We start from the raw sequence: 26,023 nt of genomic DNA on the forward strand, positions 1-26,023 counted from the left end.
TCATATATCGGTGCCTAGCGTCTGGAAAAACCAGTCGCAAAACAAGTCGATTTGCGACTTTGTTTACGTTGTGACGTCACGGAGAAAGGTTTGAAGATGTTGGAGTTGGTAAGGGAGAAAGCTAGCACACAATTTGGGGCTCTAAAAGTGAATTCTACAAAAAAAAAAAATAAATAAATAAAAATAAAAATAAATAAATAAATCAAAGCTTACGCAAATAGGTGTTCGATGAGATAGCTGCCACTCTCCGATGACTGCTTCCCTCTGTGCAGGGTGTTGTTGGAGGTGAGGATTGAATACTTGTGATGATTTAATTTGATCGCAATCGTCATCGTCACCACAGGAGACATATATATATATATATATATATATATATATATATATATATATATATATATATATATATATATATATATATATATATATATATATATATATATATATATATATATATATATATATATATATATATATATATATATATATATATATATATATTTATTTATTTATTTATTTATTTTATATTTATCTATTTAAGTATCTACTCTGTATTCGTATGCACCATGTTATTGTTTTTAATCTACGTCTACTTTTTGTGTAGGTAGGTAGTGTTCATGAAAATTATTCATTGCTTTTGATATCGCATTGCTTTTTTTTTTTTTTTTTTTTAATACCGTATGTATATATTCTCCAACGCTCCAATACTTTCATGCCTTCACTCTCTTCAGCAGCAGTGCCCTGCGGGATGAATGATGAGCAGCGCCCTAATATGACCTTACACCTCCTTTCTTTACTAACATTATTCTTAGTTTCTATGCATTTTTTTTCTATTTCCATGGCCTTGTTCCCCCTGAGGGGTAGTCAACTCAAGCCTGGCTGAGTGGCGGGTGAGCGGCGCCCCCTGCCAGCGGCCCTCCATCCCCGCCGTCTTGTTTACGCGCTCAGCTGATGGACATGGCCTCAAGGCGTCACCCTACACCCTGCTGACGCTGCCCTTGGTGACCGGGGACGCCCTCCACCTGTTGCCGCTCTGCAGTCTTTCCCAGCACCTCCTCACGGACGTAAATGGAATGAGGTGATGTGAAATTAAGTAGCAAGTGTTGAATAGAGGGTTGGCGAGGCGTCATTTTGATGGGCTTGCCAGGCTGTCATCTGTGTGAAGAGTGTCTTCTCACCGCCCTCAGCCCCGCCTTTCTCTTCCCATGACCCTTACACGTGATTTATAGTTCAGTGAGTGTCGTATGTTTGCAAACAGAAGCTACATGAGGAGTGCTAAACTATACCCCTGTTTTAGTATTGAATATCACATCTATGTTCTATTTCCTTCCCCTCTACATTCATTCATAGTAGGTCATGGTAAGGACATGAATTTTTTCTTCATTGGTATTGCAATTTTATCATGTAATATCTTATCTTGAGAGACCACATTGACAAGATAGTTAATTATCTTGTCTAAATATTTAAGTTTTCTTTCATTTTTTTAATTTTTTTTATTCAAGGACAAGATGCTTGCATTTGTGATATCTTTGTACAGTCTGACTCTTGGGTTGATTGCCCTCATTGGGGTATTCAGAGAATACCAAGCTATCATTGGGTTAGTTTTATTATTTATATTGATGTATCCAATTGAAACAATGTATAAAAGATTTTCATCTATATAAACTGCTTCAGCTAATACTTGAAAGCTTACTCCATGTTCAGTTGCACACATTTTAATAGTTGAACTTCACACTCCTGGCTACCTTTAAGTGAGTTTTAATTGACAGGGAAGTATGCTGTCACATCTTAGGATGACTGTTAGATTGTTGAGGTCTGTCAGTATGTCACCAGCTCCACAATAAGAGGTAAAGGGCTGTGGTGGCTGTATGGAGGGAAGCATCTAAGAAGTACATAAGGGGATCCAGTGAATCTGAATCAGATTAAGGATAGGATATTCTTACATATTTTATACATCAAAGGATGAAGTAACTATGATCACAAGTAATCCCTCATAAGCCACATCTGAAATCTGTTTATACTCAAATGACTTTGCTTGTAGAGCTGCAACCATATCATTAGGTAAGTACACATAGGATCAGTGAATCATATTAAATTCAACTTGTGGTATTTTAATGAAGACTAAAACTTTTTTGATATCACAGAGTACGCCATGGACACTGGTGTTGGGGAAACTTATGACATAACATCAATAAACAAAGCACTCGATGATTTGGGTAAGTAGTAAATTTAAGTTTTCATTATTCATGTGACACGATAAGTTTCTGTGTCCAGAAGTTCATTATTTTAGCAGTTATTTCAATTATGCTTTTGAGCAAATTCATATTGTTAGATGTTCATTCAGAAAGGCAGCAGCCATATGCTTACAATTTATGATACTTGGTTCACAGTGCTTTTGTAGTTGGGATTTTTTTTATTTAATAAGTGCTTAAAGCCAATAATAATCTGAAAATTATCTTAACATACAGTGTCAAGTAGTATTTTCTCCATAATGTAAAGAACCTAGAAAAATGTGTGGCAGCTGTGAAAAGTATTACCTCTCACTAGAGAAATCCAAATCCATCCATTCTACTACTACTACTACTACTACTACACTTACTACTATTACTACTTTGGATAGTATTACCTCTCACTAGTGAGATCCATATATATATACTACTACTACTACTACTACTACTACTACTACTACTACTACTACTACTACTACTACTACTACTACTACTACTACTACTACTACTACTACTACTTCTTCTTCTTCTTCTTCTTCTTCTTCTTCTTCTTCTTCTTCTTCTTCTTCTTCTTCTTCTTCTTCTGCTGCTGCTGCTGCTGCTGCTGCTGCTGCTGCTGCTATGACGACGACGACGACGACTTCTACTACTTCTACTTCTACTTCCTCCTCCTCTTCTTCTTCTTCTTCTTCTTCTTCTTCTTCTTCTTCTTCTTCTTCTTCTTCTTCTACAATAATAACAACAACAACAACTACTACTAATAATAATAATAATACTACTACTACTACTACTACTACTACTACTACTACTACTACTACTACTACTACTAATAATAATAATAATAATAATAATAATAATAATAATAATAATAATAATAATAATAATCATAATCATGATGATGATGATGATGATGATAGTAATAATAACACTACTATTGTGACTGCAATACTGGCAATAATATCATACTATTATAAACTCTGTATTATCAGAAACACAACGTAACCAAAACCCTGTTTGTTTATTTGCTTTGAGAGAGAGAGAGAGAGAGAATGTTTCTCATGATACACACATCAGAGTATTCTGCTACTTCAACGCAAATGTATATAAATGTTCTTAGTGTGGTGTTTTGATCTTTTCTTGTGTGCTAAGTGTAATCAACAATGAGTTGAAGTACATCTGTGTCAACAAGTGGTGGTTCTCAGAATGTTGCAAGAAAAGAAGGAAGACAGGAGGTTTATCAACAGACTTATTGACCTTTCAGGAATGTTAAGTACTACCACAGCCAGTCGGAAAGAGTACTTGCATGAGTGTCTAAGGGCCAGTATGGAGAAGCTCAATGTGGACCAGCCAGGACCCTCAACATCACGATGGGATGCCCAGAAGAGTTCAGGCTCCCCTAGTTCCATTGAGAAAGAGAATACCAACATTGGGGGCTTCCAGATACTGAAGATGAACTCCACCTTCATCACTAGCTTTACTGCTGGCTATGAGCTGCCCTGCCATGGGCTCAGAGAACGCTTCACAAATCGTGTCATCAAATGCGGCTATGCCAGGAGGAGACGCCTCCGGACGCATCCGTATGATAATAGCTCAGTCACTGCCAGCACTAGTGACACCTCTTCATACTCCAGTGGGTCATACAGACTGAGAACCACCAGTTTAAGTAGTGGGACTAGTAAAAAGAAAACTAGCGGCAGTTATATCAATACTGCTGTCTCTGGAAATAGTTGTAGTAGTAATAATAGTGGTAATAGTAATTGTAGTAATAGTACAAAGCCTGTTTTGGTTAGGTCCAGAAGCATGGAGAATTTGTCTGCTTCTATGGGTGATGGCCTTGTCTTGACTTACAAGCCAAAGGAATTGGAGACTGTCTCAAGAGGTATCCAACAGCTGAAAATGGATGACTGTACCTGAGGAGAAATTGATCTGGTCCTGCTTACCCAGTTCAACCACAGCTAACATTATGTATAGTTTTCTTGAGTTTTAACATGTAATCATTAACCATTGTAGGACAGTAGCCTAATAGGTTATATTTTAAGTCCTCAAAACAGAGACTACGCACTGGAATACAACTGTAACCGCAATTAATTTTTCTTTGTGAGCTTGTGTGAATGGAAATACTATATAGTAGCATTTTACTATGAAGTTAAAGAGTAGTATATGTATGCAAATCATATATGAATGTATGTAAACATATAATTTACCTTTTACTAAAGTAAATTGTGTTGTTTTGCTAAAATCTGAATTGTGTTGTCATTTTTTGTTTTATTTATGTAAATCAATAATCACCAGATCTGCAACCAAAGTATTCATATTTAATGAGTTGTGTACTTGAACTTTATTGTTACATGTTTGCAAATTTTATCAGCATTCAGACCGGTTATAATTATTTTGACTGTGATTTATTATTATTTAGCACAATAAGAAAGCTTTATTTTGTTAATAATTGAAGTACATATATTGAGTGCTGTCATAACTCTCGACTCAAAACCAAAAAGTCAATTTTGTTTTCACTGATGTAATCATGAAAAGTATTTGAGCATGTTCCTGAATCTTCTAAAGACATCTGCCTTCTGGCCATTTATAAACAGACAGATTTTTAACAAATTATGATTTTGCAACTTTCCTGCCAGGATATTCTTAATACAATAAAACAAAACACTGCTGTTACTCCTATATTACCTTTATTTAGCAAATATCAGCTCTAGATTGGTATCAAAGAATGTGAATAAATTCTCTTGCTTTTAATGTCCCAGGGATTCTCTGTAAGGAAAATAATGCTGTGTGGATCCATGTTCCATTTGTGAAGGCTTCCAGTAAAGAGCATCTTTTCCTGCATAAGTCCCATATATACATACACATCAGCATGTGTGTTTTTGGAATAGAGGAGAGCACAGAATGTGTCCATTCTGCTACCAAGAGTATAATATTAAAAGGACAGAGACATCTTTATTGCAAGAGACCATCTAAACTAATATGGTTTCACTGATAATTTAAAAATTTTTTATAGCATCACATTGATGGCCTTTACCCAGTGAACAAAAAACAGGTGGTGGGAAACTGAATAACATATTTTACAATGACAATACGTACTTTACTTGAAAGTGACCGTCCAGTCTACCCTGACAGTTGTCTAAAGTCTGTTAACCATATGAGAATTTCTAGAGTCAATTAAAATTATCAAAATTTTTATTTCGCTGTATTTCCTTCAAGATGAAAGCATTTAAGATAAGAAGACCTATAATGTGTGTGTGTGTGTGTGTGTGTGTGTGTATGTGTGTGTGTGTGTGTGACAATATAAGGAAAGAAAGTGTGAAGATAGTATAATTAACTCTTGCTTTAGTGAAGTGAATAAAATGAGAAAAGTCTCGTACGGAAATCCAAGAATGGACAGGGGAGATGGTGGCATTAAGACCTCAACAGAATAAGGGATAGTTCAGTGAGAATTCACAGGTGTTTGTTATTTCTCATTGTATTAATATGTAAGGACTGTGATCACTGACAATAGTTTGATTTTCACTAGACTACATGATGAATCAGTCTGGCTAGAGTTAGGCAATAAGTTCTGTAGATAGCTTTCCCCCCACCCTCCCACTTAATTTTCCTCATGATAATCTAAGAAATCTGACTTTGTAACATGGAATAAGAATTAATAAGTAAGAAATAACAAAATATAATGATAACTAATAATAGGCAGTCCTATAGATGGCATTAAATTGATATTACTATTGTTGTTATTATTATTATTATTATTATTATTATTATTATTATTATTATTATTATTATTATTATCATTATTATTTTTGCTATTATTATTATTATTATTATTATTATTATTATTATTAGTAGTAGTAGTAGTAGTAGTAGTAGTATCATTATTATTATTATTATTATTATTATTATTATCATTATTATTGTCATTATCATTATCATTATTACTGTTGAGTCTTTCCTCATGTCACACAACTTTACATTGCTACACTATCCGTAATGGGAAAGACTGGCTGGGTGACCAGCAGACGACCGAGGTGAATTAGGTGAATTACTATGAACGCTCTTTTACAGTTTCTTCTCATGTCTTGATCAGTAGGTTCTAGGTAGTTACACCAAAGATGCGCTTGGGCGGTGATATGGGTACTACTATAAATAAAATTGCCTGCGCCAGTAATGGCTGAAAGCTTAACAGCGTTTCCATTACTCTTCAAGTTATCCGAGGAATATACAAGATGGAATCCTCGAAGTTACCTACAGTCGCTAAAGGCCAGATAAAATAAATAAATGAATAAATAAATAAAGTACGTACATAAATTAAATAAGTAAATAAAAATACTTAGCATATTCCAGTCTCAGTCGTACCATTGTGAATTGTGGGAATTATTAGGAAATTTATTCTTGAACTAGACGATAGGAAAGCTAGTGGTCCTGATGAGCTACATGCCAGAGTACTTTGGGAGGGTGTAGACAGTATTTCTGAAGCACTTAGTTAATCTTTGAAAGATAACTTTGGTTTGCTGAGATACCTCAGGACTGGAAGTTAGCTAATGTTACTCCAATATTTAAAAAAGGTAGGAAGGATGATGCAAATAATTATAGACCGATCAGTTTAACTAGTATAGTATGTAAGATACTAGAGAAAATCATTAAGGGTAGTATTTGGGAGCATTTAAATGAGAATAGATTAATTAGAGATACCCAACATGGCTTTAGATCAGGGAGGTCCTGTCTTACAAATTAACTTGATATTTTAGAATATATTACCAAGGAGTTAGATGATGGAAATAGCATAGATGTTATATATCTAGATTTTAGCAAGGCGTTTGATAAGGTACCGCATAGGAGGCTAGTGTACAAATTGAGACTACATGGGATAGGGGGTAGGTTAGTTGATTGGATTAGTGAATGGCTTTCTGATAGGAAACAGAGAGTAGTATTAAATGGGGCAATGTCTGAGTGGAAGGAAGTGGTTAGTGGGGTACCCCAAGGATCAGTGCTAGGACCTCTTCTTTTCTTGGTGTACATTAACGATTTAGATATAGGAATTAGTAGCAAAGTATCAAAGTTTGCAGATGATACTAAGATAGCATGTGCAGTACAGGGTGAAAAGGACAATTACAGAATACAACGAGACCTGGACAGGCTGATAGCATGGGCAGACAGGTGGCAGATGGAGTTTAATTCTAAAAGTGTCAGGTTATGCATTTAGGTAAAGACAACACAAACTTTAACTATGAGATGGAGGGATGTTGGCTAGAGGCAGTAGAGGAGGAAAGGATTTAGGAGTAGTGATAGACAGGACTATGAAATTTTCAAAGCAATGTTTAGAAGCAAGAAATAGGGCAAATAGGATCCTGGGTTTTATAAATAGAAATGTTAGTTATAAAAGTAAGGAAGTGGTGCGTAGCTTATATAATTCCTATGTTAGGCCCCATTTAGAGTATTGCATACAGGCCTGGTCACCCCATTATAGGCAGGATATCAACATGTTAGAAGCAGTTCAGAGAAGAGCAACTAGGATGATACCAGCATTAAAGCGCCTGGAGTATAGAGATAGATTAAAGGAATTAAACATGTTTTCATTTGAGAGGAGATGTATAAGAGGGATATGATAGAGTTATTTAAAATGTTCTCAGATACAAACTACATAGATGTGAGATCTTTCTTTACCTTAGAGGAGGAAGTAGGACTAGAAATCATGGCAGGAAGATTAGAAAGCAAGGCTGCAGGTTAGATATAAGAAAATATTTCTTTAGTCATAGGGTGGTAGACTTCTGGAATGCATTGCCAGAGAGGGTTGTAAATAGCACTAGTTTGACAATGTTTAAAAACAGATTAGATAAGCAGTTAAATTTATTAGATTTATAATTATGTATAGCGCTGCATGATATTTTTTATAAGAAATTTACTATAGTTAAACAAGACATGATCCCCATGTATGGGGATCACAGATTGTAGAGGAATTTGCTGCAGGACTTAGCCCTGTTAATGGGGCAAATATTTAGAATTAGTATATAATGTATTGTGTACTTGTAAGTGTATCTTTAAGTACTGATGACGAGGTCGCTGTGCGACTGATACAGGATAACCTAGATGGGCCCTGGTGGCCCTTTGTTATCCTATTATTTATGTTATGTTATGTTATGACCATTTTTTTTTTCATACAACTATACAGAATTCGCTGCGGCTCAACGATAGATGGCACAGTACAATCCAAGAGAGAGAGAGAGAGAGAGAGAGCATACATAAAGATAGTAGGGTATGTCGAGTTGATCGATGAAGAAAATGAACTTAAGGAATGAAAAAAGAAAATAATAATAATAACCATGCCTCATTCGGAAACTACCTATGAAAAAAAAAATGTTAAGTGCTTTGAAACTTTTGGCATGTGTTTTATCTTCTGTCGAGTTGGACGCGTGACAATAATGACGAAAATGCATGTAGTAGGTAGTCGGTTACTCCACAAAAGACCTTTGGCTGGGATCAATTATAGATAATAGAAAGAGATTATATGATGTCTGTTTTCATTCAGCATTTCATTTCAGCTACACGCACTTTTTTTGTGGGGTGCACCTCCCTTGTGACAACATACAAATAAAAATAAACATAGGCTCGTATCTCGAGTGGCAGTGAGGGGAAGCGCAGGCGCGGTATACCCTTTGGGTGGACGAGTTTATAATTAGTGTTGACGTCGCCTTGCTGAGTTCCGCGTTATAATTATTAGTGTCTCGACATTGAGGCTCCGTAAGTCATTGAATTGTTCCTGTTTGCGTGCAGTGTGTGCCCCTGAGAGCGCGCCGCCGTGCATGGTGGCGGCGCGAGGTGGTGATAGTGGTGGAGGCGGCGGCCGCTCCTCGCTCCACTACCTTCATCAGGCCGTGCCCAAACATAGCACAGCCTTGTCATGCTACCTAACTGCCCCACAGCGGAACACTGGACGCTAAATATAGACATAATGGTATTTCTAAGTAGGTAACATGTGAAGTAACCCTGGCAGATAAAGGCATCCCTTGACATGTCGAGGCAGTGAGGGGAGCGAGGGTTGAGGCGCTGGCCCATCCATTAGCTTTGTCTTGTGTCCTGGATCAACTGACACTCACATCCATGTTTAGATTTTTATTTAGCTCTGCGTTAGGTGTTTCAGTAATGTAGTCAGATAATGTGATTTTTCCTTATCAATCTTTTCATCCCTAGTCACTCAGACATCCACAGATGCTATTGTATTGTTTGTAAGTTTATCAGAACATGTATACTATACTGTGTTGTCATCATAAATGATAAACTGGTGAGAATTTATTATCATTGGGATGAACTGATGAGGAGGAGGTTGAGGTGGACCATCCATGCTGTATTTTGAGAGGTAATTGAAAATGTTCACTATAATTTGGTTGGCAAATTGTTATAACAAATAACTAATGAAACATGGTGTTTTGGTACTTTCAACCAAAAATATGGCTTGTGGTAAAAAATATTGTGTGTGTGTGTGTGTGTGTGTGTGTTTTGCTGTGTTAAGATTGAAAGTGACATTAAAATTTTAAATCTGCTGAAGGTATCTTGTTTTTACCCTATCCTCTCTGATCTAGGAAATTATTACATGAGATTGTTATAAACTCATAGGCATATGTCTATGAGGTATGTCCAACATTCTTGATAATTTTTTTCCTAACCCCAAATCCTGTCTTCTCTGTTAGATTCCACTAAGCACAGTCTATCACTCTAATCCTTCCATAAAATTCTCCAAAGGGAAAGATGCCTCTGGTATTCTTCCATTACATATTTTTTCTTCTCTTGCTTGGCCTAAACTTTCCAATCCTTGGTTTAACCCAGCCTGTTCTCATGTTGTACATGATAGAGAGATAGCCCACAAAATGTGCTTGAACCTTCCATCACCTCAAACTCATACACTATATTTATACCTGGAGTCATGCCAAGTCTTTTCTCTAAGTAGCCAAAACCCCATCAGTAGAAAATGTCAAAGTCTTTCAAGCTGTAACTCTCCTCTTGACTTATGGCACTTAGCCCCCAAAAATATCTCCAATACAGTATTTTTATTTCTTCATCTTTTCTTCCTTTATTTCAACTTATTGGCACCACTGCCATCATATATCTAAACTTGAAATTAATTAAAATCTCTGCTACTCTACCTTGGATGATTCTTGGCTTGTTCCTCCCTCTCCTATGTCCTTTGATTGCTTCATTCTACTCCAGGATCTTTACAGTGATGTTTTCCATAGACTCAAAGTGGTCCAATGCCTTCTTGAATCTGGACACTGGGCAGCCTGTTGTCTCTGACATTTTTTGGCAGGGCATTGAAGAGTCTGGGCCACTGTGTGAAAGACTGGAGGTGAGGAGGGTCTTGAGTCTCCCTGTGGTAAAGGAGGGGAGAGCCCATCTCTCACATGAGCGGCCTGAACGCTCGCTATTCTTGGATTTCAATAGCATGGTGGTAGGGTCAGACACTTGCTCCTCCAGTATCCAGTATCTTCCAAACATATATGGATGGCCCAGTACCGCTCTTTTCTCCTCTCTTGGGAATATAGTCCCAGTCGCTGCAATCTCTGCCAGTAGTTTAATTCATTCATGCCTCTTATTTTCCGGGTATAGGCTCTTTGTATTGACTAGCTCTTGTATGTCACCTTTTCTGTGGGGTGACCAGAGCTGGCTGCAGTAGTCCTGTATTGGTTGGATAAGAGCCTTCCACAATTCCACAATGCCAGCATGACATCCTTTTCCATTAATTTGAAGGTGCAGAAGACCCAGCCAACTTTTACATATCATTCCTGCTGGAAGTTTGCTTACATTCAGCCTGCTTAAATTTTTTTCATCTATCCTCAACAGAAAAATTAAAGATGTATTACTTTACAGTTTTATATCAAACTGATAGTATTGGCTCTGTTTTGGCTGCTCTATTGGTGGTCTTTTGCTAGCTTTCCTTACTGAGTCTCAGTCATCCTTTTTTTTTTTAAGGGATTTTGGTGAAACTTTAGCTTTTGTCTCTTTTCTCTTCTTCAGTGATACTTAAATCTCCCCTTCTACAATGAAAATATTCAGTCATACTTAAATCTCCCCTTCTACATTGAAAATATTCAGTCTGTCCTTTACTTATAATCTAAACTGGAAACTTCGCATCTTTCCTCTATCTAAAAGAATCTCTATAAGTTAAGCATTGTGTCTGCCAATTTTTCTCACCACATTCTGAATGAAAATTTTATACATGTTAATTTTAAGATTTCCGTGGAAGTCAGAAGGATATGAGAATAAAAAATAGATCTGGAAAAGAGCACCAGTAATAAAAATGTGAATATTTCTTATTTTGTGGATGTATATAATATATATGAAAGTTACTATTTCCTTGTGTAGTATGTTTATGCAGAATTTGCTTGTATTACTAATTTGTAGTTGCATCCAATCCATGTATTTCTGCTTCTTCATATTTTCTGGCAACTATGTGAAAATTTTATTTTTATTTTTTTAATTTTATTTATTTATTTTATTTATTTTATTTATTATTATTATTATTATTTTTTTTTTTTTTTCTTCTATTGGAAAGATCTCGTTTGCAATCTGCATTTGTGTTTTCTTCTGCTGCAATCCCAAAGACTTGGTAAGAGGTATGGCTGATGGGTAACAGAAGCAAAAACAGTTATGTGATGCACGAAGTATGAAAGTGAAGATTGGATAATCATTTACCTTCACTCTGTGTCTTTAGTACTCTTTATGTCAACCCTCATTCCTGTCCCCTTCCCTCTGACAGGGATTCTTCAGCCCTGTGTTATGAATTTACCAAAACACAATCTAGCCTTCCTAAGAAAGAAGTCCATCCCTTTCAGTTGTTTGGTCATCAATCTAATTCAAGCACAGTCTAGCCTGCATGATGGTGATCAATTTAAGGTAAAGAAGATAAGTAATTTTTAATGACTTAACAATTAATTTTTATGACTTTTAATAGATTAACTAATACCTGATGTTTATTGATCTATTATAGTAGATAGAATCCTTTTAGGTACTCCACATAAGACATCATGTATTGTCTTGATGCTGGAATAAAGGTATAGAGGAGGGAGTTCATTGTTCCTGTTCTCCACTCCTTTTTGTTGCCTCTTACAGGAAGGGAATTTTATAGTAATTGTTTTCTAACCCAGCTGCAGAATGTATAGCCAAGCCATCCTCCTTACCAAAAGGGGAATTGTGAAAGATGGATCAGAAATATATATTGTATCTATACTACATGTATATATTATTCCTGTTGCAGTCCTATTTAACATTTGCTGTGAGTCACCCACATAATTTTTTAAGACCTTTAAGCATTCTACAACTTACACTTTTTTTTATCTATTAGTTAGTTATTGAATCTCTTGTGGATTATCAGCCTTTTCTTATCAGCTTTTTTTTTTTTTTTTGTATTTTCATGAGCAGGTTTAAACTGTGGTAATGAGAGTAGAATTTAATACAAAGAAGAATTTTTTAAAGAGGAGGCAAGATGGAGTTGGAAAGAAAGACGTAGGATCTCTCGTGAGGGTAGACTCGTTGTTGAAATGTCTCGTAGCTATCTGTAAAGTACACAAGGATTTCTGGTCATTTTTATATAAGCACCTTTTGTCAAACAACACTCCTTGTTGATTGTTTGCTGTTATTCACACTGGTGAGTCAACTTGCCTGAATTTACATATGTAGAACTTCCAGATTGCCATTATTTTTTTCTGTTGTATTATTAATGAATGATTTTTTTTTAAGCTATATGGGATGTCTGTCTTCCACATGCATTTTTTGGGGGGTGATCATGATCTATGATGTTCTGAAGATTAAGGAACCCCATTGTGACCATTGACAACAGAATCAGTAGAGTTGATCTCATTCTTCACAGGTCCGAATGATTAGTGTTGGAACTATTGGCAGTGAAGTGATAGCACAGTTGTACTGATGTTTTGTCAGACATTATATACTAAGCTGATGCTAACTTTACTTGGTATATTGTTATCTGCTGGTGTAACATTATACAGTGAATCATTATAAACTTCATCATTGCTAAGTGATTTCTTCCTGTTTGTGGTTTTGTAGATTTTAGTAATTTGCTATTATTTTCCATAGGAAAAAGCACCCTGTATGGTGAGTTTTGAAAATAAGCATAATGCAAGAATTTCAATAACTAAGTGAAAATATTAAGTTGAAGGCATTTACGTAATTTGCATTTACGGTGTTTAGAAAGGGGTGTAATGAATTCATCCAGAAAGTACATATGTATCTTGTGAAGGAATGTGTTTTTGTTGGTCATTTTGAGGAATGAAGTTGTGATGTGAATATTGAATTTATTTTTCTTTTCTCTTTAAACAAGGAATCTTGTAATAACACATGAACATCCATAAAAACGAACAGAACCTTTTTGAAAGAAAGTAAGCTCTCTGAGAAACAGAACTTTCTCAAGACTCACTCATCCATTCTCAGTACATAGTATTGAGAATTTCTGCTGAATCATGGCCAAGGCACAGCCAATGACAACTAGCCAAGACATTCTTACTACCATCCAGAAGACACAGGTGAAGATTAGATCCAGCCACGAGGAATACCATGCTGCAGGGTATGGTCTGGACATGGATGAATGCTATCCAGGACTTTACATTGGTGACCTGTGAGTATGCTACTTGTGTGCTGTTGATCTTCTTTGCCACCCTTTTTTTAGGGGGAGAGGGGAGTTGTTTGAATAAACAGAGTATGAAAAAATTAAGGGCATGTTAAAAACTAAGCAGATAGATAAAAAAAAAAAAGTGGCTTGTCTTATTGAGCTGAGGACATATTTATGGTGGGACTGATGATCCGTTTGACAAATATGAGAGGCTATATCATAGTGCATCTAGATGGGAAAATAATTGAGATTAGTAGATCACCTGTAAATTACAACAATCATGCTGTACCTACTATTAGCTAATCTCTTTGTATAATATGCACTTCATGGAGATGAAGTCATTTGCAGTATTCCCTCTCCAACTTTAAGATCTCAGCTTATAGTATGTTGCAACAAAATACAGATTTTGAATTAAATACTTTTAAAAATGCTTACCTAGATGGTTGTAAGAAAAACAAAAGTGATCCTGTATTTTTTTTTCTATTTTTTTAGGATACAGTGAGTTCCTGAGTAATGCATTGAATACACCATCTCTATTAAATTAAAAGGCATATTATCTGTACATATATAGTTTCCCTTTTAATTAGGTACAAGTTCATTCCACTTGTTTCTGATAGTGTAACACATCTAATGGGAAATATTTCAAGATAGCATGTAAAGCTGAGTTATTTTTGTAAATTGATTGCCTGGAACAATGCAAAAGTGTATAATTCTGAAAGCATCCATTGAAGAATACTTTATAAGAGAGCTTGTATCTTTTGATTTCTGTGGTGGAGCTGTTAAAGTGCAGCTGTCACAACTACACACTACTTACTTTTATGCATGTTGCTGCCTTGCCAGCTCAATTATGACCTTGCTGTTCTAGTTTTAATTGTTTATTTATTTGCTTATTTATGTTTCGTCATTTGCTTATTCATTTGTACTTTATTTGAATATTTGCTTGTTCAATTACAATATGAGGCATTCCAGATCAGTTCAGTTATAGAAAGATATTATTTCTTAGGCTTCTGAAAATAAATTTAAAATTCTTTGCCTTTCAAACATTGATATCAGTTGTTTTGGAAAAGCCTCATATTTTATTCTTCAGACTAGTTTCACAAAACTTGACAAACTCATCCTTAGAGGGAATCAGGAACAAAGCTTGTCTTTACTTGCATTCATTTGATATACATATCTGGAAGCTTAAAGTATTTATGTAAATAGTAAATGTTGAAATTATTTCAGAAATATATTCAGATACTGAATACTTAATGTATCAATTCTGTTTAAATTCACACACACACACACACACACACACACACACACACACACACACACACACACACACACACACACACACACACACACACACACACACACGGGGCCACACGAGCATAAAGCCCTGGCCCTGTAAAACTACAACTAGGTAAATACAACTAGGTAAATACACACACACACACACACACACACACACACACACACACACACACACACACACACACACACACACACACACACCTTGTAGTGTAGTGGTTAGCACACTTGGCTCACGACCTAGAGGGCCCGAGCTTGAGTTCCGGGAGCAGCAAGGCAAATGGGCGAGCCTCTTGATGTGTAGCCTCTATTCACTTAACAGTAAATAGGTATGGGATGTAACTCGAGGGGTTGTGGCCTCACTTTCCCAGTATGTGTGGTGTGTGATGTGATCTCAGTCCTACCCGAAGATCGATCAGTATGAGCTCTGAGCTCTTTCCGTAGGGGAAAGGCTGGCTAAGTGACAAGCAAGCGACCATGGTGAACACACACATAGCACACACTGTAGTGTAGTGGTTAGCACAATCGGCTCACAACCAAGAAGGCCTGGGTTCGAGTCCTGGGCATAATGAGGCAAATGGGCAAACCTCTTAATGTGTAGCCTCTGTTTACCTAGTAGCAAGTAGGTACAGGATGTTATTCGAGTGGTTGTGGCCTCACTTTCCCAGTGTGTGGAGTGTGGTCTCAGTCCTACCCAAAGATCAGTCTATGAGCTCTGAGCTCACTCCTTAATGGGGAAGGTTGGCTGGGTGTCCAGCAGGTGACAGTTAATACAAATACACACACACATATACACACACACTACGGCCCGGTAGCTCAGTGGTTAGAGCGCTGGCTTCACAAGCCAGATGACCGGGGTTCGATTCCCTGGCCGGGTGGAGATATTTGGGTGTGTCTCCTTTTACGTGTAGCCCCTGTTCACCTAGCAGTGAGTAGGTACGGGATGTAAATCGAGGAGTTGTGACCTTGTTGTCCCGGTGTGTGGTGTGTGCCTGGTCTCAGGCCTATCCGAAGGTCGGAAACAATGAGCTCTGAGCTCGTTCCGTAGGGTAACGTCTGGCTGTCTCGTCAGAGACTGCAGCAGATCAAACAGTGAATTACACACACACACACACACACACACACACATGCAGGTATATATATATATATATATATATATATATATATATATATATATATATATATATATATATATATATATATATATATATACAGTAATACCTCGAGATACAATCGCCTCAACATACAATTTTTTTATACATGAAAAATTTCATATAATTTACGCATTGAGATACGAAGATATTTTTAAGATATGAATAGCCATAGGTAGGCGGCGCAGCAATTGCTCGGCTACCCGCGTCCACCCGAACATTCAGCCCATGTTGTGTATCATTGTTCATCCTTTGTACATGTATGTGTCTGTGCTCCTGAGCAGTGTGTATTTTTTCTTAAGTTTTGTGAACTCAAGACCCAAAAGTAAATGTTTGGTGAGAAACACACAAAATAGCCTGTATTCATATACTGATTACACTTAGAAATTCAATAAATGAATGAGTACAAATGGTGTTTTGCCCACAAGCAACTCTTCCTCTTTGCAATGCAAAAAAGCCAGAAGTCTCTAGATGTCATGGTTACCAAAATATCACAGGTTGAATGAGGTAGTATCATTGGTTTACGTGGCCTTGCGTCCGATTGGGTTCAGTGGCCTTGGCTAGAGCGATAGAAAACAAGCCCTTTGTATCCTCTCTCTCTCTCTCTCTCTCTCTCTCTCTCTCTCTCTCTCTCTCTCTCTCTCTCTCTCTCTCTCTCTCTCTCTCTCTCTCTCTCTCTCTCTCTCTCTCTCTCTCTCTCTCTCCTGCTCTGATACCACTCTCATTCAAAAGTTGTCTCCCCGTAACATGGCGAGAGACCTGAAGTATAGAAGTAAGGGGCACGGAAGAGGTGGCAGAATCAGACACAGTGAAATCACTGTCACTCCCACCATCCATCGTTGGTGACACAGTGACATAGAGCATATGTATACTCCTGATGAGTATTGTCAGCTCACAAGCAAAGAAAATGGGAAGAAAGCAGAAAAAATATAGCCGTAAAAAGCCTAAACGTCTATCGATGTGTCCCGAGTTTTGCGGGTTAAGTTGTTATTTTGGGCAATATAGTTCATCTATATCAGGCATCACCAAATGGCGGACCCCGGTCCGGATCCGGACTGAGCGATGGTTCTGTCCGGACCCGTGACCAATCTGCAGCCGATGATGATGATGTTGACTGTTTTACTTGAAGTGTAGGCCTTTAATTCTTTAGGCTGGGACCTCATTAATTTGAGAGAAAAAAGGGTTTTTTGGCTCTGCTCGCAATTTATTTTATTCTGAGATTTCTGTTTTCTTTAATCTGAAATAAAGGCCTTAAATTTATTTGCCTGGGACTACTTTTATTTAGGGCAAAAGAGCTAGCTGTGCACTCTGTTAAACATTTCCTGCATTGAAAATAGACAATAAATACTGTTGAATCCATATGAAAATGTCGACATAGGGAACGGCTATAAGACACAAGCTGGACTTCCGTTCGGACCTTTTACTTGGGGGAAATTTTAAGAACTGGACCTCAGTGACTTTTAATTGAATACCCCTGATCTATATCATGCATACAATAAACATTGTATTTATCTTATATTAAATCTATATTTGGTTGGTATTTAAAGCATGTGAGTTTTTTGCAGGGTTAAATTCATATCACAAGAACAAAATTAATTCTATTTCCATTAATTTCTATGGGAAAAATTGATTTGATATATGATTTTTTTTTTTTTTATTTATTTTTTTTTTTATATACAACGATCATCACGGAACGAATTAAATTTGTATGTCAAAGTACCACTGTATACAGTAAGTCCTCATTGTACGGTACATATGCGTTCCTGAAAACCTTACCGCAAATCGAAATTACCATATACGTACTGAACCCATTATAGCATGTAATAATAGGAGATGTGTTCAAGCACGTCAAAAGTCACCTCTACAGAAATGAAAATAACATGAAAATAGTCAAATAAAATAATGTAAAGTACAGGCAAGCCCCGCTTAACGAAGGTTCACACAATGAAATTTCGCTACAATGAAGGTTTCATTGTACTATCATCTGCTCGTTTAACGAACACCAAACTTGCTTTAACGAAGTTTTATCGAGGTAATTTTTTCCAAGTTTGAAAGCCTCTCTATATCACACAAGCCGACAGGCTTTTGAATACACCGGCGCCTCTCATGGACATCACGTGCACCACTCACTCCCCTTGTTCAAAACAATAACGGCATCAGCAGCAGCTCGTCTTCCCTCGCTCAACTTGCCACCAAAACTCCCTGCAATGTCACCTAGCGTTGCTAAGAAGACCAGGAAGTCTCTTACTCTCGAAGTGAAGCTGGATATTATTCACAGACACAAGAGGCGAGAAAACTAATAGCATTGCTTGCCACCATCTTGACTCCATCTACTGTCTCTACTATTTTCAAGTCAGCAGACTATTAAGAAGGCTGGTGAGACCATATCTTCCTTGCAAGCTAAAAGAACCACCTGAATTTGTGACTCTACAATGGATAAAATGGAAAGCCTTGTGGAAATGTGATACATAAGTTTTGTATGTGATACAATGATGTGCCCTTTGTTTACATTCCACAGGTTGCCGGTTAGTGTCTTTCCTGTTTCACTCTCCCTCCCTTCATGAATTTAAGATCATCAACATTATAAAGTTATGTACATACATACATTAGTGTACATTATAATGACTTAAATTAAACTGCCTAAATGTTTAATTTCATAATTTTTACTTTCATTAAACCTTTCACTGTGCTATGATGCACTCTCGCTTTATTTACTCTCAATGGAAGTTCAAGTCGGGTTAAACTTGTTATAATCAGTCCGCTTAACAAAATTTCACTTAATGAAGTTTTTTTTAGGAATGTAACCCCTTCGTTAAGCGGGGGTTGCCTGTACTGCGCAGAAGAAATAAACAGAAAATGTTTTTATTTACCTTTCGCTTGCCACGTATTCTATTAGATGATGTCCCTCCCGAGGCTAAGGGACAGTAGGGATTTCAGCCCTTACTCATTTTCCGCTGAGTGGGCAGACGAGGCTCTGCTCTGCAGATCCTTTGCATTCTCCCCAACTTTTTTTTATAGCCTCACGATTCTTTAACACTGTCCAGACTGTCGACTTGGCTAGGCCCAAGTTTCGACTTATGGGAGACATACCTTCTCCCTGCTCTTTCCTCTTTAAAATATCTAATTTTACCTCCGTTGTGAGACTACTCCTCTTTTGCTTTGCCTTTTCAACTGCAGCAGTGTGTGCAGAATGTTTTCAGGCCATTATGGGTGCGTTAGTGTGTGTCGTGATAATAATATCCACAAAAAACACGCCGTAAGGATTTCATCTGAGTTCAGTGGGAAACGCAGGAAGAGACTGATTGTTGTGGTGGTGTGCTGGCACTACGGTACGGTGTAAACAAAATATAGGTGGATACTGTATCTGAATTTTTCTTACCGTAAATAGAATCGAGGGTAGTAATTACCAAACACCGTAAATGTGAATTTACCGGATAATGAAATACCGTATAAGGAGGACTTACTGTATATACGAGTATATATATATATATATATATATATATATATATATATATATATATATATATATATATATATATATATACAGGCAACCCCCTTTAACGAAGGGGTTACGTTCCTAAAAAACACTTCGTTAAGCGAAACTTCGTTAAGCGAACCGATTATAACAAGTTTAACCCCTGATTTGAACTTCCACTGAGAGTAAGCAAAGCGAGAGTGAAAGTAAGAATTATGAAGTTAAACATTTAGGTAGTTTAATTTAAGTCATTATAATGTACACTAATGTATGTATGTATGTAACTTTATAATGTTGATGATCTTAACTTTATGAAGGGAGGAAGAGTGAAACGGGAAAAACACTAACCGGCAACCTGTGGAATGTAAACAAAGTGCGCATCATTGTACTGCATACAAAACTTATGTACCACATTTCCACAAGGCTTTCCATTTTATCCATTGTAGAGTCAAGAGTTCAGGTGGTTCTTTTAGCTTGCAAGGAAGATACGGTCTCACCAGCCTCCTTAATAGAGTCTGCTGACTTGAAAATAGAGACATTATAATATGGAGTCAAGATAGTGGCCAGCACTGCTATAGTTTTCTGGCCTCTCTCATGTCTGTGAATAATATCTAGCTTCATTTGGAGAGTAAGAGACTTCCTGGTCTTCTTACAAACACTAGGCCAATTGCAGGGCATTTTGGTGGTAAGTTGAGCTAGGGAAGACAAGCTGCTGCTGAGGCTGTTATGTTTTGACTGGGGAGTGTGTTGCGTGTGTTGTCCACGAGAGGCTTGATCTTGATCTTGATCTTTATTCTATAGGTGTCCCAGGATTTTTCCTGAGGCAGGCCTTAGTACCAGCAGCTCCTGGTGTATTCAAAAGCCTGTCAGCTTGCGTGATATGGTGGGGCTTTCAAATTTGGAAAAAAATTACCTGGATAAAATTTCGTTAAAGCGAGTTTGGTGTTCGTTAAACGAGCAGATGGTAGTAAAATGAAACCTTCGTTGTAGCGAAATTTCGTTGTGTGAACCTTCGTTAAACGGTGGTTGCCTGTATATATATATACACACACACACACACGGCCCGGTAGCTCAGTGGTTAGAGCGCTGGCTTCACAAGCTAGATGACCGGGGTTCGATTCCCCGGCCGGATGGAGATATTTGGGTGTGTCTCCTTTCACGTGTAGCCCCTGTTCACCTAGCAGTGAGTAGGTACGGGATGTAAATCGAGGAGTTGTGACCTTGTTGTCCCGGTGTGTGGTGTGTGCCTGGTCTCCGGCCTATCCAAAGATCAGAAACAATGAGCTCTGAGCTCGTTCCGTAGGGTAACGTCTGGCTGTCTCATCAGAGACTGCAGCAGATCAAACAGTGAAATTACACACACACACACACACACACACACACACACACACACACACACACACACACACACACACACACACACACACACACATTGTGAATAGGAAGGTAACATATTTAAAAAAAAAAATTATCTAATGATTCCAATATAACTGAAGGTAATAGCAAATCTCAAGACCTTTAGGTACTATAAAAGTTTTTTTAGGAAGTGAACATTATGAATTTTCATTGGTTCATAAAGTGCAGTGTCATTTAATCCATTTGTAAAATACATGTGGTACTTTGCTGTCAGTGCAAAGATAACACCACTAAACAGTGCCTTTGGTTTGTTGCCAGGACATGTTTTCAGGCTAGTGCTGCATACATCTTATAAGTAACTACATTGTGCACTTTATTTCTTCACTAGCCTTTACATTCAATTACATAGTATATTTCATTGTTCAGTGTAAAGTATTTGTAGGTTATCTTCACTGCAGTTGTGTGTTCATTGTCTTTTAGTGGGTGACTTAGGTGATGGACAACATGAAACAAGCAGAAACTCATACCTAGCTTCTGCTGACATTAAAAAGTGATGCATCAGTTCCGAGATATGATGTGTTTTCAAGACTCATGTTATGGAAAAAAATGGTAACCTTACCTTTCCAATTTTATACCTTGTCACACAGGTAAGAAAAATATATAAAAATTTTGGCATATTTCTACTGAATGCACTACAACCGAAACACCATTTCCTTCCATCTCTGTCACCTTATTCTGTGTTGCATATCCTTATTTTTTTATTTTATTTATGCAGTTTTCAAGACATTTGTTATGCATGAAAGCAATAGATTCTGCTCACTAATATGGTACACAAGTTTTAGAGTACCCGTAGTTGCATGAATTAAGAGCAGTTGCATGTAAAACTATAACAGTAGTGTATAAAGTAAAAGGAACTAGTGATTTATGAGAAGTGGAAAGTACTTGTATTTATTATTATTAAATTTGATACTGTCTTCATTGGGAATATTTTATAATATTTATTGGAATGTGAGAAGAAATGTAAAAATGGTAACTATAAAGTTGTTTCTTTATATTAAAGATCTATATGCAGTGGTGCTACATAGAATGCACTTGTTGAAAAAAAACTTAAAGTCGTCATTTCTTAAAGTAATTCTTTTGTAGTTGTCAGTTAGATTACATTGATTCACATGAATGCAGTGCAATTTGTGTGGTATAATTGTTCCTTTGTTATTCATGAAGGTTTCCAGGAGCATTAGTATCTGAGTTTGAGATGGAATAGTGTTATTTTGGCTACTGGAGTATTTAGTGTGTTTTATACATAGCTAGTGGTGACAGCATGGCTGAGGTGAAGCATGTACAAGTCATACTTTGCCAGTGAAGTAGTGAAGTGTTAGTAAGTAAAAGTACATGGTGATTAAAAAAAGTTACTGTACATTTTAAACTGTCTGCTATTAATTTTTTGGCAACGAAATTCATAAAGGATTCAATCTGTGAGAGTTGTTTTAGCAGACTATTTGTACCATTTATTTGCTTTGCACAGATTCATGTGCAATTTTGATCTCAGCTTTGTCAAAAACTTACCTCTCCAGAATTAGAGTGCCCTACTTTATTGCAAGTATTGTAGCCTCTTGAATTTGTTGGTTGAATCAACCTTACGCTTAGGTATTTAATTTTGTACACATGGAGGTGGAACATTGATAGTTTTTTTATGTTTTATATTACTTTTATCTCTGAAGTATGAATTCTTTTTAATATGATATACAAGTTTGTAAATTATTTCAGTAGTGGGCATATGCTATTTGAGGTAATTTTATATTGTTTTCTAGGGGTGCAGCAAAGAACAAGACATATTTGCAAAAAATTGGAGTCACTCATGTACTGAACACAGCTCAAGGGAGTGAATTTGCAACTGTGGATACTGATGCTTCATTTTATAAAAATGTTGGCATTAAATATATGGGAATGAAACTGTTGGATTTTCCATCAGCCAACATAGCTCAGTATTTTGAGAGTGGGGCTGACTTCATTGAGGAAGCCCTAAGTGGAGGAGGTGAGTGGCTTGCTGTACTTGTAGATTTAAGATACTGTAGTATGTGTTATTTGCTGAGAATTTGGTACATTATATATGCATGCATTCCATATTATTATGAATATAAATCTTGTCAATACAAGAACAAAATGTTATTGTACAAAATTCAGGTTTAGATTCATTACAGTAGAATTTCATTGAACAGTCTTATTTTCTAAGATATACAATAACAATTTTTTTCAGATCATAGTCAATATTCCCAATGATTGGCAAAATCCAAACTTTTAATTTCTTCTCATTGTAGTAGATGGGACCGTTACCTCTGGCTAGATCCGTTAATCCTCTACTTGTATGGCTGTTAGTGCCCACATGCGCACACTAGCATCACTGAAGTATTCTTGTGAGCAAGATCAAACATATATGAAAATATGATCAGAGTGAAACTTAGCTTTCATAGTTTTCAACTTGGAAATAGCTTCTTGCCCTTACTGTTCAGTGAAATGGAATTCTACTGCATTTGAGAAAAATATGCAATTGGTAGCCTTTTTTTTTATTTTTAATTAACAGGGAAAATTCTGGTGCATTGCTTCATGGGTGTCTCACGCTCATCAACTATAGCATGTGCTTATCTCATGCTGAAGAAGAACATGACTGCCATAGATGCCATTCAGACCCTACGCCGGAACAGGGCTATATGCCCCAATGAAGGGTTCCTCAGGCAGCTGGCTGACCTGGACAACAAACTGAGGAAGGAACGTAGCCATCTCTAGCAGCCCCATTAGCAGGCAGCAGAACAGTCCCTTCTGCAGAGAACTAAGGTTGCAAGCATTATGGAAAGAGATCAAGAAAGGAATTGATTAATATTGGATTGATTCTGTGTAGTAATCTTTGCTGTGGAGTGTCAAATTAGATTTTAGGTCTGGTGTTTGGGCAGAATCAAGAGCAATGAGGATAAGGACTATTTTTAAGGCAGTCACAGTAGAAAAAGAGAAAGAACTTGTATATTTTCTTATCAATTAAAATTACAGTTTATTTATTATCGCATATCTCTCTCTCTCTCTCTCTCTCTCTCTCTCTCTCTCTCTCTCTCTCTCTCTCTCTCTCTCTCTCTCTCTCTCTCTCTCTCTCTCTCTCACACATTTAATTTTGCATGCTTTTGATGACTTATAGCTAGCCATAACTTTTTAGTTCTCCACTGAGAAATTTGAACCTAAGTGTAATGTACAGTATCTAGGTTTCTGATCCAGTGATCCATTGCAATACAGAAAAATGCCAGTGTGTTGGACCCCTTGAAGCGTGTGCCCTGCTGCATGATATTGTTTCTACCCTCATTGCCCTCCTCTTAGACTACATAAACAGAAATTATTGACAGGATAGGATACTCTCATTTTTAATGCCAGCTCTTGAGCCAGAAGATTTTGTTGTGTTACAAATAGTCCTAGCACATTGTACTGTATCTCATATAATTGTGGAGCCATATACTTTGTGATTCATTCATATTGTTTCATATACCTAATTAGTACAGGTTCTTCTGTTTTCCATATTTTAAAGTAGTGGGTATGTAACTGCAGCCCTACATTGCATCATAACTACAACTCGGTATTGCAGTTCTATTACAATACAAGGACTTGATACACTGTTTTCTAGGGTTCCATGTTATAACTTCCCCACATATAGTCTATTTATTTTTTTAATAGGAATCTATAATAGAGTTAATTGTTAATTGTTATATTTCAAGTCTATGAATTCAGGATATTCCCACCACTGACTTTTTACAAAGAGAAATAACCAAATAATGAATGTATCATGTTAGACTTCAAGTTTTTAAGTAAATGTAGTGCTGAGGACACTGTCAACCTTTCACTGAAGACACAACACTGAAAAATGAAACTTTTGGGTGTCAGCGTTAGTCATTAGACAGCACCTTCCTGAGCTGCACTGTTATGTGATGCTTTGTGACTACATTTATGAAATTTGTGTTCATTTTATGGTAATGTTCTAACTAACAATATCTCCAGTGTTACTAATATGGGTAGTTAATTATGAATTAACTCATGTTTTCTCTCACAGCTGCCTAACTCTTGCATAAAAGAACATAAAATACACACACACAAACACACACACACACACACTGATTCTGAGAGAGGAATATGACATTAGAAGCACAAGATCGCATAGTAAAAAACTGAGGAAGGGAAGATGTCTGAGAGATGTTAAAAAATATAGTTTCCTGCAAAGATGTGTTAAGACTTGGAACAGTTTGAGTGAGGAAGTGGTGTCAGCAAAGAGTGTGCATAGCTTTAAAGAAAAATTGTATAAGTGTAGATATGGAGACGGGGCCACACGAGCGTAAAGCCCAGGCCCTGTAAAACTACAACTAGGTAAATACACACACAAAGCAAAGCAAAGTAAAGCAAAGCAAAGCAAAGCAAAGCAATTTTTTTTTATTTATTTTTTTTTTTTTATTTATTATTATTTTTTTTTTTTTAGAGCTATGGAAAATTACTGCATTGACCAAAGTACTATAATCATTAGTAAATAATGAGCAGTGCAGGAAGATTTATTATACGTATTATAATATGATAGAGATTTGTAAATTCTTAATTTCTATTTTCTTTTCCATATACATAATTTTAGATAGTTTTGCTAACTTTTCATTGATTATATGCTTAAATTGCCTTGCCATTTTTATAATTTGTTATTCAGCTCTTTATGGAAAAGTATTCACATCCAATAATTTATTAGGCACTGAAAATTTCATGCTGTGATAATGTTCTTTGAATAATTTATTTGTTTGTTTTTATTAATAGTGATCTCTTATCTCTTGTTTCAACATATCATATTCATCAATGGTTTTAATGTCATGAATGAATTTTAACATCAAAAGGACACACATTT

The 26,023-nt window shown here is 36.6% G+C and overlaps 1 protein-coding gene across 5 annotated transcripts; it reads left to right on the plus strand.

The window, feature by feature from the left end:
• Window positions 1–512: 512 nt before the first annotated feature.
• Window positions 513–24,620, plus strand: LOC123515825 (dual specificity protein phosphatase 3-like). 5 transcript variants are annotated; one of them, XM_045274696.1, is made up of 5 exons: window positions 762–1,075; window positions 2,142–2,213; window positions 13,552–13,845; window positions 22,923–23,146; window positions 23,693–24,620. In XM_045274696.1, exons 3-5 carry the CDS (start codon window positions 13,691–13,693, stop codon window positions 23,893–23,895), a joined length of 582 nt encoding a protein of 193 aa, XP_045130631.1. In that variant the 5' UTR covers window positions 762–1,075; window positions 2,142–2,213; window positions 13,552–13,690; the 3' UTR covers window positions 23,896–24,620. The 5 variants fall into 5 exon arrangements, with proteins under 5 accessions (XP_045130628.1, XP_045130631.1, XP_045130629.1 ...); XM_045274695.1 differs by lacking the exons at window positions 762–1,075; window positions 2,142–2,213 and adding an exon at window positions 8,395–8,963; XM_045274697.1 differs by lacking the exons at window positions 762–1,075; window positions 2,142–2,213 and adding an exon at window positions 11,974–12,110.
• Window positions 24,621–26,023: the final 1,403 nt, after the last annotated feature.

This window comes from Portunus trituberculatus, chromosome 40 (genome assembly GCF_017591435.1).
Source record: "Portunus trituberculatus isolate SZX2019 chromosome 40, ASM1759143v1, whole genome shotgun sequence".
NCBI classification, from domain to species: Eukaryota; Metazoa; Arthropoda; class Malacostraca; order Decapoda; family Portunidae; genus Portunus; species Portunus trituberculatus.